The sequence below is a fragment of the Scylla paramamosain genome, chromosome 5 (genome assembly GCF_035594125.1).
Source record: "Scylla paramamosain isolate STU-SP2022 chromosome 5, ASM3559412v1, whole genome shotgun sequence".
NCBI classification, from domain to species: Eukaryota; Metazoa; Arthropoda; class Malacostraca; order Decapoda; family Portunidae; genus Scylla; species Scylla paramamosain.
In genome coordinates, this window is record NC_087155.1 from 5,027,101 (window position 1) to 5,043,776 (window position 16,676).

At 40.1% G+C, this 16,676-nt stretch overlaps 1 protein-coding gene across 4 annotated transcripts in view; it reads left to right on the plus strand.

The window, feature by feature from the left end:
- Positions 1-16,676, plus strand: part of LOC135100446 (uncharacterized) — a 61,967-nt gene that overhangs the window by 29,067 nt on the left and 16,224 nt on the right. For all 4 annotated transcript variants that reach the window (XM_064003343.1, XM_064003344.1, XM_064003345.1 and 1 more), the window contains 2 exons: positions 2,885-2,971; positions 13,715-13,864. In XM_064003343.1, the coding sequence (XP_063859413.1) occupies positions 2,885-2,971; positions 13,715-13,864 (237 nt within the window). The remainder of the gene's footprint in view (positions 1-2,884; positions 2,972-13,714; positions 13,865-16,676) is intronic.

Genomic DNA, 16,676 nt, shown 5'->3' on the forward strand with positions numbered 1-16,676 from the left:
GCAGCTTCCTTATATAGAACTATTGAAATTTGGAATGATTTGAAGGAAGAGGTGATTGTGACAAACAGTGTACACATGTTTAAAGAGAAACTAGATAAATGTGGTTATGGAGACAGGACAAAATGAGCTTTGGCTCTTGCCCTGTACAATACAACTAGGTAAATACAACTAGGTAAATACACACACACACACACACACACACATACACACACACACACACACACACACACACACACACACACACACACACACACACACACACACACACACACACTGTTCTATGGTTACTGATGTTGTCCAAGAGAGAGAGGGATGGGTTGATGGTGTGTATTTAGATTTGAAGAAAGCATTTGATAAGGTGCCCCATAAAAGAATCTTGTGGAAATTGGAAAGTATCGGGGCATTAACAGAAACATTATTGAAATGGATAACCAGTTTTCTGATGGACAGAGAAATGAGAACAGTGATCAGAGATAGACAATTCTCTTGAAGGAAGATAATTAGTGGATTCCGGCAGGGATCTGTCTTTGCATAAGTGATGTTAGCAATTTATATGTGAATGACATGATGGAAGGAATGACTAGTTACATGAGTCTGTTTGCTGATGATGCAAAGCTAATGAAAAAGATGGAGAGGAAGGATGATTGTACCACTTTGCAAGAAGATCTGAATGTAGTTTGGGAGTGGAGTCAAAGATAGGAAATGGAATTTAACACAGGAAAATGTGTAATACTAAAGTTTGTACACAGTACTAAAAGACATGAGTATTGTTACACAATGGGAAAAGAATTCATTGAAGTGCAGAGTGAGGAGAAAGACCTTGGAGTCACCATTACTGACAAACTGTCAGCAGAGAAACATATCAGCAAGATAACAAGTGAGACCTACAATTTGCTATGAAATATAAAAACTACTTTTAATTATCTGGATGAGATGAGAAAATTGACTGTGACTATGATAAGACCATGTTTGGAATATGCTGTGGTGTTATGGTCTCTAAGTACTAAGAGAGACAAGGGGAAATTGAAACAAATACAGAGAGCTGCAACATAAATGCCTCTAACCCTATATAATATGTCATTTGAAGAGAAATTGAAAAAAAATTAAAGCTCTGCAATTTGGAAGAGAGAAGAGAGACAGGAAATCTGATTACTATGTACAAGATAATGTCAGGAATTGAGATTTTAGACTGCAAGGACCTGGTGATGCGAGATTACAGAAATGCTAGAGGACATGACCTGAAAGTGAAGAAGGAAGTGTGCAGAATGGATATAAAAAAGAACAACAACAAATTGTTGGAGTTTGGAATGAGTTGGAAAGAGACATAGTACATTCTGGGACAATACATAGTTTTAAAGAGAGAGATTGGATAATAGTAAATATCGAGATGGGACAGCTTGAGCATAGACTCCTCCTCGCATAAACCACAACTAGGTAAATACAACTAGGTACACACACACACACACACACACACACACACACACACACACACACACACACACACACACACACACACACACACACACACACACACACACACATACACACACAAGAGAAAGAGAGAGAGAGAGAAAGAGAGAGAGAGAGAGAGAGAGAGAGAGAGAGAGAGAGAGAGAGAGAGAGAGAGAGAGAGAGAGAGAGAGAGAGAGAGAGAGAGAGAGAGAGAAAGTAAACAGGAGTTGAACACAGCACTTACTTTTTCACCTCCCGTACCTCTCTCACATTATTCTGTTGAAAAACAGGAATATTATTACAGTTCCATGTTATGCAGAAATTTACCTTAATTGGGCAGACTTTAGATGTTACCAAGCAACCTAACAATAAATACACTAGTTTGAGTACACCATAAGTTATTTATGCAAATAAGTCCACATTATGGAGTGGAATGGTGGAGAGTTGGCTCTGGTGTTAGCTGGTTGGAGCAGGGTGGAGATCTGCTCAGATCACAGGTCAAATGTAGCTTATATGCTAGTTGTTACAATATAATTTATGATTATTTATGATCATTTATGATATAGTTAGTCTATATTTTAAATAGATTGGAATATACATAGATTGTATGGAATGGTGTGAATTTTTATACTAAATTAACCCATCATCAAACAAATTTACATATATATATATATATATATATATATATATATATATATATATATATATATATATATATATATATATATATATATATATATATAATGTTATTAATTGTAAATTTCCAGTACTTCCTTTATGGGTGGTACAGCAGTTTTGATTAAAAAGCTTGTGCTGGAGTCATAATCAGCAGCTTTATCCTCTTGGTGAGAGAGAGAGAGAGAGAGAGAGAGAGAGAGAGAGAGAGAATAACTGTTACTGATAATCTCTCTCTCTCTCTCTCTCTCTCTCTCTCTCTCTCTCTCTCTCTCTCTCTCTCTCTCTCTCTCTCTCTCTCTCTCTCTCTCTCTCTCTCTCTCTCTCTCTCTTGCCATCCCAAGTGAAATTGCCTTATCTGTGAAAACCCCACTGTGGCCTAGGTGCAAGTTTATATATTGTAAGATTTATAAGAATATTTCACAGTTTCATGGTAATGCACTTTGATTTATAAGACTATTTCACTTTTTATTTATTTTTTATTTTTTGTATATACCACTAGATTTCTCCTAACTTGAATTTTTCATATAATATTAATTTTATCAACTATGGATTCAATAACCATGATAATAATTATGAGGCTAAGCCAAATAGGAGGGATAGTGTATGTAATAATTCACATGATATCAAGTAATAGAAACTTCAATAAAAGACAACTCTGATGTCATTAGATAACATGGAGATCAGCACCACTAAAGAGAAGCTAAGTAAATCTTCCTAAGTCTTTTCCTAATTTGATTGCTATTGTTTCTGCCAGAATGGGTGTGTGATGCAGCTTAGCATTTCACCTGATGAGCAGCAAGTGGCCTGTGCTCTTAGTTGTGGAATGGTCATGGTGTTTGAGGTAAGCTATTTGGACATCTTTTACTGTTTTTGGTTATCACTTTTTTTCAGTTTTGATTCATTAGATAAAGATTTTTGTGAGTATTTAAGTGATGATTAACATTACTGGAGTGATAATTATTATTACTGATTGTAGTGGTAGGCATAGCAAAGTGAAAAGTTAGCATCTGAAAAGATAAAGATCTGAAAAAATCATAAAGATTTTTGTGAGTATTTAAGTGATGATTAACATTACTGGAGTGATAATTATTATTACTGATTCTAGTGGTAGGCATAGCTAAGTGAAAAGTTAGCATCTGAAAAGATAAACTACAAAACATTAGGCAGTAGCTGACAATAATTGTAATTTTTTTAACCTCTATTATGTCATTTATGGCTCTGCTTTGACTTTTGGTTGTAAAACTACTAAGGAGCTAAAGTTTTTTTTTTTTGGTTTATACTTTGAGCTTTTCACATAGCTATGGCAGGTGATCAAAGTGTATGTGCAGGTTCACTCCCCTTGATGCAGAATCCTCATGGTCAGCTTTATTTATTTTTTTCTAGAATTTATTAGATCACAGAATAGCTGTGCCCATGTAAAAAAAAAAAAAATGAAAATAAATAAATAGATGAATAAAAAAATAAAAAAATATAATAATAATAATAATAAAAATAAATAAAATGAAATAAAATGTTGACACAAAATAACACTACACTTTATGAAGAAATACACTAATAAGTAATGTAGTATTGCAATAATTATACGTTATGCACTAGGAAAATTTATTCCTACAAAGAACATTAGGTAAAACTTAAAAATCTGACTGTAGCTGAGTGTGGGCTGCCACACTCTGCTACATCCTGAAGTCTGTTGTGTACGCTAAACTGTCTTTACTGTGCTGATGCTGCAGATTATTGGTTTCACTACTGTCATTACCACATAGCACTTGTGTGTGTTTGACTTTGATTCCCATGATGACACAATGTTCCTATGATCAGCCTTTTTTTTTTTTTTTAGCAAGATTGTATTTCTGATTTGATATTATTTTATTTTGTTTATTTATTTATTCTGTATGTGAGAGAGAGAGAGAGAGAGAGAGAGAGAGAGAGAGAGAGAGAGAGAGAGAGAGAGAGAGAGAGAGAGAGAGAGAGAGAGAGAGAGAGAAAGAGAGAGAGATCACATGAAGTGGTAGACTAAACTTTAGTCATCAATATCTCTCATTTTACATATAGATTAATTAATTAGTCAGTTAATAAAATGAATAATTGCAGGAAGTTTGAGGGCAGAGATACAATGTGATTAAAAGTACATCCTTTAATTTTGGCAGTCATACAGCAAATGACTGTTGGTGCAAGGTGGTAGAGCCTTGTCACCTTGCCCTCAAGGGAAAGCATGTTTTATAGCCAGATTGTTGTTAATACACGATATTCTAATGTGTAGTATCACTGCGGGTGGCAAGAGTGGCAGTGGCAGTACTGGCGGCATTGGCATGCTCAGTACTATCACCACAGGTAGTAGGGATGGTGGTGGCAGTGTCAGTGACTCACTCCCTCCCCTGAAGGTCACTTGCTATATTAGCATTGCCACTGATGACAGGGCTGGTGGTGGCATGCTCTCTAGCATCACTGCAGGTGGAGACAGTGGCAGCAGCTCACACCCTCCCTGTGCATTAGTGTTACTCTGCCCCACATTACAGACTTCTCATGAATAATTGTGGCCCACTTATATGTAAGGGTTTTGAGTCTTGTGCATTACATTGTGACTTGGAGGCAAACTGGTCCTAGTAGAATATTCCATGTTAGCAGCAACCTGGCTGTAGTATAATTTTTTATAGTGTTTGAACCCATGGTGGGAAGACAGCCAGTAAATTTGCGATGAAGTAGTATTTGTTTCACCATGTAATGTTGTATTGGGATAATTATACTGCATGAATATTATGCACTAGGGAAATTTATTTTTATAAAGAACTTAGGTAAAACTTTAAAGTCATCAGACATTAAGCATAGCTTAGGCTTTGTCCTATACATGAATTGTGCCCACAGCAAAAAAAAAAAAAAGAAATAAATGAAATAAATAAATAAATAAATAAATAAATAAATAAATAAATAAAATAAAATAAATAATAATAAACAAATAAATAAATAAGTAAATAAATAAAAACAATAAATTAATAATAGATAAATAAATAAGTAAAAAATAAAAATAAAAATAAATAAATAAATAAGTAAATAAATAAATAAATGAAATAAATAAATAAGTAAAAAAATAATCATACCAACATACAGCTTTAAATTGAATGCACTGCCATTCCTGGGTGCTGTGGTAGCTGCGTTAAGCACAATGCCAGTCACCTTACCAATTTTGTCCCTTTAAAATTACATGTCTTTTGTGTGTGCCCTATTGACTTTATGACAGCTCTTTCTCCTTATTTGGGCTCTACCAATGTTCTGGAGAAAGATATTACCTTGTGGGAGACATCAGATCTTCTCCAGGAAGTGATTGGAACTCAGCTGGTCTGCCTCCCAACACCAATGTGAGGATTAACAGTGATTCTGCCAGCAGTAGATGCCATTATTACACCTGCCACATGTTTATTCCTAGTGCTGCCCATGATCCTCATGATGTATGTATCAATTGCCATTCTTGATTTTGCTGTGTGGATTTGCATTGTTTTGAATGCCTTGATTGGACCCTGGGGTTTATGGCCCCAATTGTTCAGTCACCAGAGGAAGTTGAAGGCTAAGAGGGAGAGCAGAGCTTGCCACTCCTCTTCACGGGGCTCATCCTGGGGAGCCTCAGCCATCATCTTCGGTAAGGGGAAATCTGCCTCACAGATTTCTGCTGACTTTGTATGTTCTGATTTTGTCATTTGCTGTGGTGAGCTTAGTTTCCTTTTTTTTGCCTGTACAGTGCTGGGTGCTGATTGACTTTTTCTCCTCTTTAGTTGCACAGCCAGGGAGCAGGCTAGCTCTTAATTTGCCTTCCATTCCAGCTCCTCCTGTTTCTCAGCCTGTATTGCCTGGAGTCCAGTGCCAACTCACCCCTGATCTCGGTGATGTAGTGGGCATGAAGTTTCTCCAAACAGATGTACCAGAGGGTGGGCCCAACTGGGAAATTGGGAAGGGGTCTAGGGTCAATTTAGGTTTAGAAGATAATAGCCAGGAACTGGACCAAGTGTCCCCCATGCCCAAGCTTCCTTCTAAAGACATTGTGAGGTGGTGCAAGTGGTTGCATCCCGTGGTGGCGGAACTGGTTTCCCACGCCGTGCCTGGATCCCCAGTCCTCATGAGATGCAACAGAGACACAGGACACAATTACGCTATGCTATCTGACCCCAGTCCCAGTCTCAGGCCCCAGGGTGAGGCAAGGCATGCAAGTGGCACCAAGACATGAGACACAATGAAGTATATCCTGCCACTGTGGCCATTGGAGGATAATAGGCTTGTGTCAACAGCGGGGCCTATCCCTTTATCCTCCATGTCCACTGCACAAGAGGGAACCAGCTACAGAAGAGCTGCTCTTCACATTATCATACTGTGGCAGGTGGCCACCCTCCACAGACAGCATGCTCCCATTTGTTGCATGGGGTGCACGTTACACCAGGGATGATAGAGGAGTAGCATGAGTGACATGCAACATGAGCGACACGAGAGATGTGCGTGTCTTGATTGACATGAGCAACAGGCTATGATAGAATGGCAGTATCATCTGTTGCCTACTGATTTTGGGCAACCATGTGTCATGGCCTCTCCTCTAGTGGTGTGTCATCAGATGAGAGGTAAAGTGTCTCTTGATTCAGAGGAGGAGGTGCAGGATTTAGTTTCTTTGGCTGCTATGGTGGATTTCCACAGTTTTTTGCAGTACCTCTGCCAATGTTTCCTGGATGCAACAGTGGAATCAGAAAAGGCTCACGTCTCCTTTATCACAGGGATAACTTCCCACTAAGAAGGTGCTTGTTTTCAATCCTGTCCCGACTATCATTGGCATGTGGGACAGGGGTCTGGGAAAGGGAGCTACACAGTGGGACATCTGGCCCATTACCCATTCAGGAAGTTACACTACTGTTACAAGGTGCATGACCAGCCTCTCCTTGATTAAGCAGCCAGTGTTAACAGGGGTACTCCTATGACCTTACCTCTTGAATCAAAGGAACCCTCTGTGAGGATGAAACAGGTGGATAAGGTGCACCTGGATGATTTCTTGACAGCCATTAGGAAGATACAGAATTTCACTGCATGGGTGTATATATGGGGCCCTTCATGCCTATGTGAGGTCAACAGCAGGCAGTGAGGGTGTTAGCCAAGCTTAGTCCCCATGTGGGAATGCCCCTGGTTGAACAAGGGTCTTAGCCTTTCACGTTGGGCTACTCTAGACCTGTCTTCTCTTAGTCTGTTTTGTCTTCAGCTCAGTGTAGAGAGCAGAAAAAAGGCAGGGCCCCAGAAGAACCCAGCATTGGGTTCTGCATCACATGGTCAGTCTCAAGCTAAGAGGGGGTATTTTTTTTTTGCCATCGAAAACCCTGGCTCTGTCTGTCATCACTGCTGCTTGTCTTGCCCAGCCTGTCTTGAATGGCAGGAGATAGGTGCAGAGGAGTGGATTCTGTGGATCCTGAGGGATGAATACAGGATTCCCTTCACCTTTTGTCCACTTCCTCCACACCTTATGCCTTCAGGTTGTATAAGGTAGGGAGGTATTGCATTTGCAAGAGATGGGTGCAAAAGAAGAAGTGCCAGAGAATCCAGAGTTCTATAGTCCCCTGTTTGTGGTGCCCAAGGCCATGGGATTTGCACCCAATTCTGGATCTTTCATGACTCATCCAATTTGTTCACACCTCCCATTTCAAGATAGAGACAGTATTGACATTGATAGCAGCCTTACAACACAATTTGTGGAAGAGGGATTTGCACCCCCCTAGACTTCCTAGTCATGTGGGACATGGAAATCATCCAGGAAATTCACTGATGGCAGTTGGAAGAGAATCTCAGTTGCTCAAGCTGGCAGTCCCTGACCACTTCCTGTTCATGGATGTGTCCAAGGAAGGCTGGGGTGTGTCCCTCCTGCAAGTTTCAGTGAGTGGAGATTGGGGAGAAGCAGAAGCTAGACTTTACATAAGTCTTTTAGAGCTCAGAGCAATTTGTCTGGGTCTTCAGCAGTTTGAGAGATCCCTGGAGCACAGCACCATAGCTCTGTTCTTGGGCAACTCTAGGACACTTGAACACCTGGCTGGCTAAGGAAGGATACTCTTGTTCCATTTCTTTGAATAAGGAGGCCCGAGCCATACAAACCTGGGCAGACCCACATGACATTCATCTGGTGACACAGTTCATCAAGGGGTCATCCAATGTTCTGATGGACTGTCTCAATAGGCGACATCATAACATCTCCACAGGGTGGACTTTGCACCAGGAGGTGTGTGACCAGCCATGGAAACCATGAGGATGCCCCCCCTAGTATACTTATTTACTGCTTGTCTAAACTTCTGTCTTCTGAACCATTTCTCCATTCCTGGATCCCATTCTGCTGGTTAAGAAAGTTCTGAACAAACTTTTGGTGTCAAAGGGGACATTTTGACCCAGAAGGGAATGCTTTCCCAGCCTTTGGAAGGCGACAATAGACTCGCCAAGGCAGCTATCTCCCCATCATGACCTACTACATCAGCTGCATGTGTGACATTTCTACCAAAATCCCCATGCATTTTATCTACTGTATCCTCTTGAGTTTCTTGCTTGCTTTCTTCTGGCATGGTGTTAAACTTGAGGATCGCAAAACTTGGGGTATTGAAAACACTGTAAAAACACTTATTCATTCTGGCAGCATGGCCCAGAACTGTGTATCTGTGTATTTTGTCCTCACCTCCAGCGTAAAGCAGTGCAGTGGCAGTGCAGTGCCATTGCATCTGAAAATGTGTGTGTGTGTGTGTGTGTGTGTGTGTGTGTGTGTGTGTGTGTGTGTGTGTGTGTGTGTGTGTGTGTGTTCTTTCTCACTCTTCCCCTTCCCTACCTCCTTCCCTCTCTCTCCCTTCCCTTCCTTCCTTCCCTCCCCTTCCCTCCTTCCTCCCCCATTCCCTCCCTCCCTCCCCATGATCGCTCGGGCTCCAGCAGGAGCAGCCTTGGAGGTCGTGGGGCACTCCCTCCTGTCCTTGGCCATCACCTTCAGAAGGAACTGCTTCTAAGCTTCTCAGGTGATGGTCTTGTTGAAGGTGGTCATCAGGGCCACTCCCCGTTCAACAACATCATTGACCACCTTCGCCTGGTCAGTTGCCCTCTTTATCCTGCAGAAGAGAGGATACCCCTCCCAACTGGTGGGGCTCTTAGCCAAGAGTGTGGCCAGTTCCTCTCCCTGTCCTGGGAGCAGGAGATCCAGTGCCTTTCTTGACTGGGAACTAAAGAAGCCTGAAAGAGGTTTGTTGGGATTGAAGGCCTTTCCGTCCAAACATTTCAGTCCCTTACCCTCCCTCTTCATATTCTGGACCATGGAGGCTTTCTCTTCCTTTGTAAACCTTTCGTTGAAGAGAAAGAGAGGCACCAAGTCTTCTGACATGTACCAGAGATGGCACTTGAATGCCTTCAGTGCCACTTCAGCAATGCACTTATTGGTGATTTCTCTGCAAAGTTCCCTCATGAACAGGAGGTTGTTGTAGGGAGCATGGGAAGGAACCACGGCCTCGTTCCGTGGAATGGCATAGAGGAGGGCAACGAAGAGGAACACATGTTCCATGGCTTGAAGTTCATAAGAGGTCAGCTGAAACTGAGACCTGAAGAGGAAAATCTTGAGAGTGTAGATTCCCTTCAACATCCATCTTGCTTGATGAAATGCTCCTGGTGTCCTCATCTTGAAAGTCATCCCAATATTGCCTCCCAGGAAGATATGGGGGAGAACTAAGAGCTCCTTGTAGTCATCTCTTGGATGGCTCCCTTGTTTGATGGCACTCTTGAGCTTGCTCAAAGTTGTCTCCCTTGCATCAGACAACTCGCCTGTCAGGAAGGGTAGGAAGCTTTCTTCATCCATGGAGGACATCCAAGATTTCTAGTTGAGGAAGTCCCACTGGTCCTGGAACTGGAGGAAGAAAGGGACATTAGGCCAGTCAGATGGTCCATAACAGTGTTTGAAAACATTCCAAGGATCACTTCCAAGATGTGGTGCCTGCACACAAACCAGAGGAGATTCCTTCTCAGACCCTCCTGAATCTTGATGCAGGTTCCTTAATTGGGACCTGTGTTTGAGGCAGTAGTGTCAAACATGATTCCTTGAATATGTACCTCCAGTCCAGCGTTGAATACCGCCTTGAGGGCAGCCTCCACCATGTGATGCCCAGTGCCTTTGGGGATCTTGGCTGCTTCCAAGAGGTACTCCTTGTCCCCACCTGTGACATAAATGGCACAAATCTTTGATTTCCAAACTACCTTCTTACAGCTTTTATCCTTCTCTCTGTAATTTCATCTTAAGTTTCCTCTCTAACTGTTCTGTTGCTGCTGTGGTTGATGGTCATTAGTCTTCTCTTAAGTGTATTAACAGTGGTGTTCCTCAGGGTTCTGCCCTGTCACCCACTCTCTTTTTATTATTCATCAATGATCTTGTAAACCAAACTTCTTGTCCTATCCGCTCTTATGCTGATGATACCACTGCAATTTTCCATGTCTTTTCATAGACCTGCAACCCTTCAGGAATTAATCATCTTATGCAGGGAGATAACAGAACACCTGACTTCTGATCTCTCTAAAATTTCTGATTGGGGCTGAGCAAACTTAGTAATGTTTAATGCCTCAAAAACTCAATTCCTCCATCTATCAACTTGACACAACCTTCCAGATATCTATCTCCTCTTTTTCAGTTACACACAACTGTTCCCCTATTCTACACTGAACATCCTTGGTCTATCCTTTACTTATAATCTAAACTGTAAACTTCACATCTCATCTCTGGCTAAAACAACTTCTATGAAGTTAGATGTTCTGAGTCATCTCCACAAGTTTTTCTCACCCACCCAGCTGCTAACTCTGTACAGAGGCCTTGTATGTCCATGTATGGAGTATGCTTCACATATTTAGGGGGTTTACTCATACCGATATTTTAGACGGTGGAATCAAAAGCTTTTTGTCTTATCAACTCCTCTCCTCTAACTGACTGTCTTCAGCCTCTCTCATTGCTGTAATCTTGCATCTCTTGCTTTCTTCTACTGCTATTTTCATGCTAACTGCTCTTCTAATCTTGCTAAGTGCATGCCTCCCTTTCTCCCATGGCTTTGTTGCACAAGACTCTTCTTTCTTTCATCCCTATTTTTGTCCACCTCTCTAATGCAAGAGTTAACCAGTATTATCATTCATTCATCCCTTTCTCTGGTATACTCTTTAACTCTCTGCCTGCTTCTGTATTTCTCCATTCCTATCACTCGGACTCTTTCAAGAGGGAGGTTTCAAGACACTTATTCTCTTCATTACTAAGTAACTGGTAAAGATTTCTCTTGATTTCTCTTGTTTACTGGCCATAGTAAGTGAATGCTTCATCTCTGAAGCCTAGAGTTGCTATTACCTTTTCTATCAACTGTTTAGGTCATCACCCAATCTTTTGCTTAAACATTTGGTCTTCAGATCTCAACCTATATTCAAGGAAATACAATTCTATTTGCACCCATGTTTTAAAACAACAAAAGCTCCAAATCATCATCTGACTGAGAATGACTGAGTGTAAAGGACACTGAAAATATAAGCAAGAGAGAGAGAGAGAGAGAGAGAGAGAGAGAGAGAGAGAGAGAGAGAGAGAGAGAGAGAGAGAGAGAGAGAGAGAGAGAGAGAGAGAGAGAGAGAGAGAGAGAGAGAGAGAGAGAGAGAGAGAGAGTCTGTGGGAGTCATGAGCATGTGAGTTGAAGTAGGCCAAGTTTAAGTGAGTGAGAGAGACTGAGGGTAAGCTCAAGGAAATTCAGATATTAATAGTGTGAGAATGGCTGTGGATAGGAAGGAATTAGTGATAATAAACATGAGAGGCAAAATGTAGATTATGAAAATAAGTGAAAGATAAAGTGTGAGTGAAAATGAGAACTAATTAGAGTGAGAATGTGTGAGAAAAAATGCAGGCATGAGTGAGTGAGTTACCAAAAGATGTAATGTGAGATTGAGTGATTAAGAACAATCCTGAGGACTGCTAAATATAATGAGGCTGACTGAAAATGAGAATTAGAGAGAGTGAGGAAGAATGGTGAGTGAATGCTATGGAATGAGTGAGGGGGAGAGTGATAGGTACCACTCCCTTGTCCCTTTATTCTGGACATATAAGGGAAGGAGAGGTAACAGGGAGGGAGGTTTGAGGTAAGGCAAAAAAAAAAAAGGAAGGGAGGGAAGGAACAGGGCAGGAAGAGGCATACTGGGAGTAATTGGAGGAAGGGGTTCATAATGGGGAAAGGAGAGCACATGGGGCAAGGGTGTGGCAAGGAAGGGTGAAGGAGAAGGATGGGAGTATTGGAAGAAAGTAGAGAGTATAAAATATATGAGCAGGAAGGGTGAGGAGTGAGTGAAGAATTAGAGAGAGAGATGAAGTAGTGAGGAATAAGTATTCCCTTTTCCTGTCATTCCCTACTCCTTGTTATCCTTCCCCTGTCAACCCCCTCCCCACCTCTGCTCCCTCTATCTCCTTGCCCCTTAACTACCCTTCCCCAGTTACATCTGCTTCTACATTCTTAAAAAAATATTATACATTTTCTACTTCATATTATACTACTTTCTTTATTATTTTGTTTTTATTTTTTCCTCTTCTCTCTGTCTGTTCTCTTTGGAGGTTTTTGTCATAAATTTGATGCACTCTGTATTACTATAACATGTCTAAAAACTATCTGCAACTACAACTACAGTAATTTGCAACTACATCTGCATTTGCAAATGCAAATATCTTGACATCCACAATTTTACCCACAATCACATTTTATGAGAAGTATATATCTGGCACTGCCTCAGCATCCATGGAGTTCTAAAACTTAGTATTCACTACATCACTACTCTGTAGGTAATAATACCCTGCACCTGCTGTGGTCTCAGGATTGGAGTAGGTGTGGAGTAGAGAACAGTCTCATGAAGGAGTGGGGTGTAAACCATCATATGCTTTTGGGCCTTGCTATGGACGGGTACAGCCAACTGTGCTGTGCCTGGATTCTTTAGGTGTAATAAGGTGGCCCACAAGACTGTCCCTTTCCACCAGGGGCTGACAGGGCTAAGAGTGTGAATTAAGTGTATGTAAGTGTATGGTGCTTCGTCTGGCTCCCCTTTTTTGGTGGCATGGTATATAGATATATATATATATAAACAGATTATTATTATTGTTGTTGTTGTTATTATTATTATTATTATTATTATTATTATTATTATTATTATTATTATTATTATTATTATTATTATTTATTTATTTTTTCTTATATATCTTGGCCTGTTGTGCTAGTGGTCCATCCTGATTTAATAAACAAGAGTAATTTAGGATAAGATTATAAATATTTTATTATGAAAAGATGGGGTTTTCAAGTAGACTGAAATTGCAGTGGACGAAGTCCATAGGAGGAATCTTGAACATGGAAAACTGGCCAAAAAGAGAAGGAAAAAAAAAAGTATGGCTTGGGAAACTGTCTTTAAATGACTGAATCTGAACTGTGTTTACACAAAACATGAATGTTAATCGTGAAAGGAATAGGCTTTCTTCTTGCACATTATACTGAGTGCAAGAAACTTGGTTTCTGTTTATGTGATTTTAATCATCAGTACTAATGAATTCCTTACTTTTCCAAAGCTGCAGCAGGCCAACACACAACTGTTGACATCTTCCTTGGAACACCGTGGACGAGAGGTCACCACATTAATCTGGGCATTTTGTCAGCCTGAACTCTACATTGGTGATGCCAGTGGCCGTGTCACTATGCTCTATGCATCCAAAAGCAAGGTAGGCAATTATTTGCTGACAACTGTTCCATTTTTTTTTATTAATTTACTTTCTAAGCCAGTAAGAATCTAACATAGTACCTTTTTCTAACTTTTAAGTACTACAAATGATGGAATATGGGCTGCAACATTCAAGAGGGGTTTAGCATGATAGCAGGCAGCTATACAATTTTCGAAGGAAAAGAGAAAAATACAAGGAAATTAAGTAATATTTGAGAGAAATAAACCACTCTCTACCCCTCTATTTTAAGCTGCACATGATTCAAATAACTTGGAGGAAAAACACCTGTAGTAGCTATTCCTGTACTTACAGCCATTGTAGTAGTTTTACTGAATAAGGTATAATAACTTAAAAAGATATAGTGCAGTACAATACTGTAAAGTCAAAAGTTGAAATACACTATTTATAATACCTCCCTAAACCATCCTTTCTCAGGTTTAGATAAAATATATCTGAGTACAGTAGGAAGTGATAAGATGGGAAGTGAGCATAGGGAGGGAAGAGCAGCTGAGATATGAGGAGGGAAGTGTGGTTATGGGTGGGCGAAGTGCATTGCTGTTGTTGTCATTGACAGGTTGGTTGATGAAATTTTTTTTCTTTTAATATCTAAAGAAAGCAACAAAGAAAATGCATAATCAGTAACAGGGTTAAATTTATTTTTAAAGGATTCCAGGAAACCACATACACACATGAAGGAATGATAAAAAAAGTTGTTGATTTCCATGATAAGACCAAGATTGAAATATGTGGCAGTGGTGTGGTCTCCTCATACAAAGAGGAATATTGTAAAATTAGAAAGAGTACAAAGAGCAGTCACTAAGATGGTTCCAGAGTTGAGCAAGCCAACCAATGAAGAGATTAAAAATGTTGGCAATTTCTACCCTTGAAAATAGGAGAGAGAGAGAGAGAGAGAGAGAGAGAGAGAGAGAGAGAGAGAGAGAGAGAGAGAGAGAGAGAGAGAGAGAGAGAGAGAGAGAGAGAGGAGATTTAATAAACATCTATAGAATGATAAATGGTATGGAAAATGTGAACAAAAAATGTTTTATAAATTTAGACACACAAAGTACAAGGGGACACAGTAAGAAGCTGAAGAAAGTTAACTGCAGAAGAGACATCAAGAAGTATAGTTTTCCTCACAGAAATGTGAACAAATGGAATGAACTCAGTGAATACATTGTCAATGCTGTAACTGTCCATGCTTTTAAGACCAAACTGGATAGATATAGAGGCAGGATACTATGAGATTACTCCCGTAAACCACAACTAGGTTCCAAAACCCCTCGTGATGAGTGAAAATATGCGAAGTAGAGACAGGATTGCGTTCAGTAGTGCAGCTTGGGTGGCCTGAGTCGCCCAACTGAATGGTTTTTAGGCACCTCCCAGGATACTGTAAACAAATCATTGATGTTGCCATGGAAATGACTATATTCTACTCAACTTTGTAGCAGAAAACATATGGCTGATGTTTATCTATTTAGTGATTTGTATTAGCAAGGACACTTGCTGTCCTTGGTGATGAGGTTCTTGGTAAAGATCTGTTACTAATATCATTAATTACCCATACCTTTTCCTTTATTTTCATTCTTTTATATATTCAAGATTCAGTACTTTACTTACTAGTGCATGTCATTGCATGTATGTTGACATTCTTTTTATATATTCAAGACTCAGTACTTTACTTATTAGTGCATGTCACTGCATGCATGCAGACAGTATTGTAGTCATCTGCAATAAATGAGTGAGTATAGCACCGATATAAGTTTGGTTGGGCGGCCATTTCTGTTGTGACATCATCACAGCACAGAGCGCACCACCTCCTCACTTATAAACCTTTTCTACACTTAAACAATTTTTAAACTCATACTTTTAGACTCATCCTTACGGATAAAAAGAAGAAAAAAAAAAATTGGTACACTCACCTGTGAAGATACTACAGTTTAATTGATGATGATGTGCAATTCTTTGTTTACTCATCTACAGTACACTATGTATTTTCTTTTTATATATTTTAATTGATATGTCATACAGTACAGTACTGTACTGTATTTTTATTTTTTATTTATGAACTGATTAATTATTAGTCCAGAAAATGGTTATTTTACCACAGAAATAATTAAAATCTTAAAAAATATGAATATCTATTGGCCACAGAAACCCACAGTATACTGAGGAGTTGGTAATACAAATTTACATATATTAGCCAGAAAAATCTGCAACATACTGAGGGCATGATAGGTGAACTGGTGATAGTCAAGTGATTACTGTATTGCAGGAGAGTGGTGGCCTTACTCATCAGTCTGTGAATATTCCACTGAAGAACTGTTAGATGTGTGGTGGTGGTGCCCCCTCCCACTCTCTCTGTCGTTCCTAGAGGGCTGAGTGTGGCCTGGGGGAGTGGGGGTATTAGGATCCTGCCAGGTGTCAGATGACACAATGGGTTGCTGCTGTTCTTCACCTGAGCATGCTGGCCACTTCCTGCATTGAATGCATGGAGGTAATCTAGACCCAAAGATTCTCATTCTTCTGTAGAGCAGCCTGTGACATGTGGAGCTGCTTCACCTCACTGCGAAGTGCCTCCACTTCCTGCTGTAGCTTGTTGATCTCTTGGTTGTTGAGTATAATAATAATAATAATAATAATAATAATAATAATAATAATAATAATAATAATGATAATAAACGGTTTATTCTTTAGGCAGTTAACAAACTGAAAATGTACAGAGGGGGTACTAGGGATGTCATGGAAAGTTTGATGTGGGATGAGGTGTGGATGGGGGCTCACTTGCTCCTTTTGGAGAGGGGGGCAACTTGGT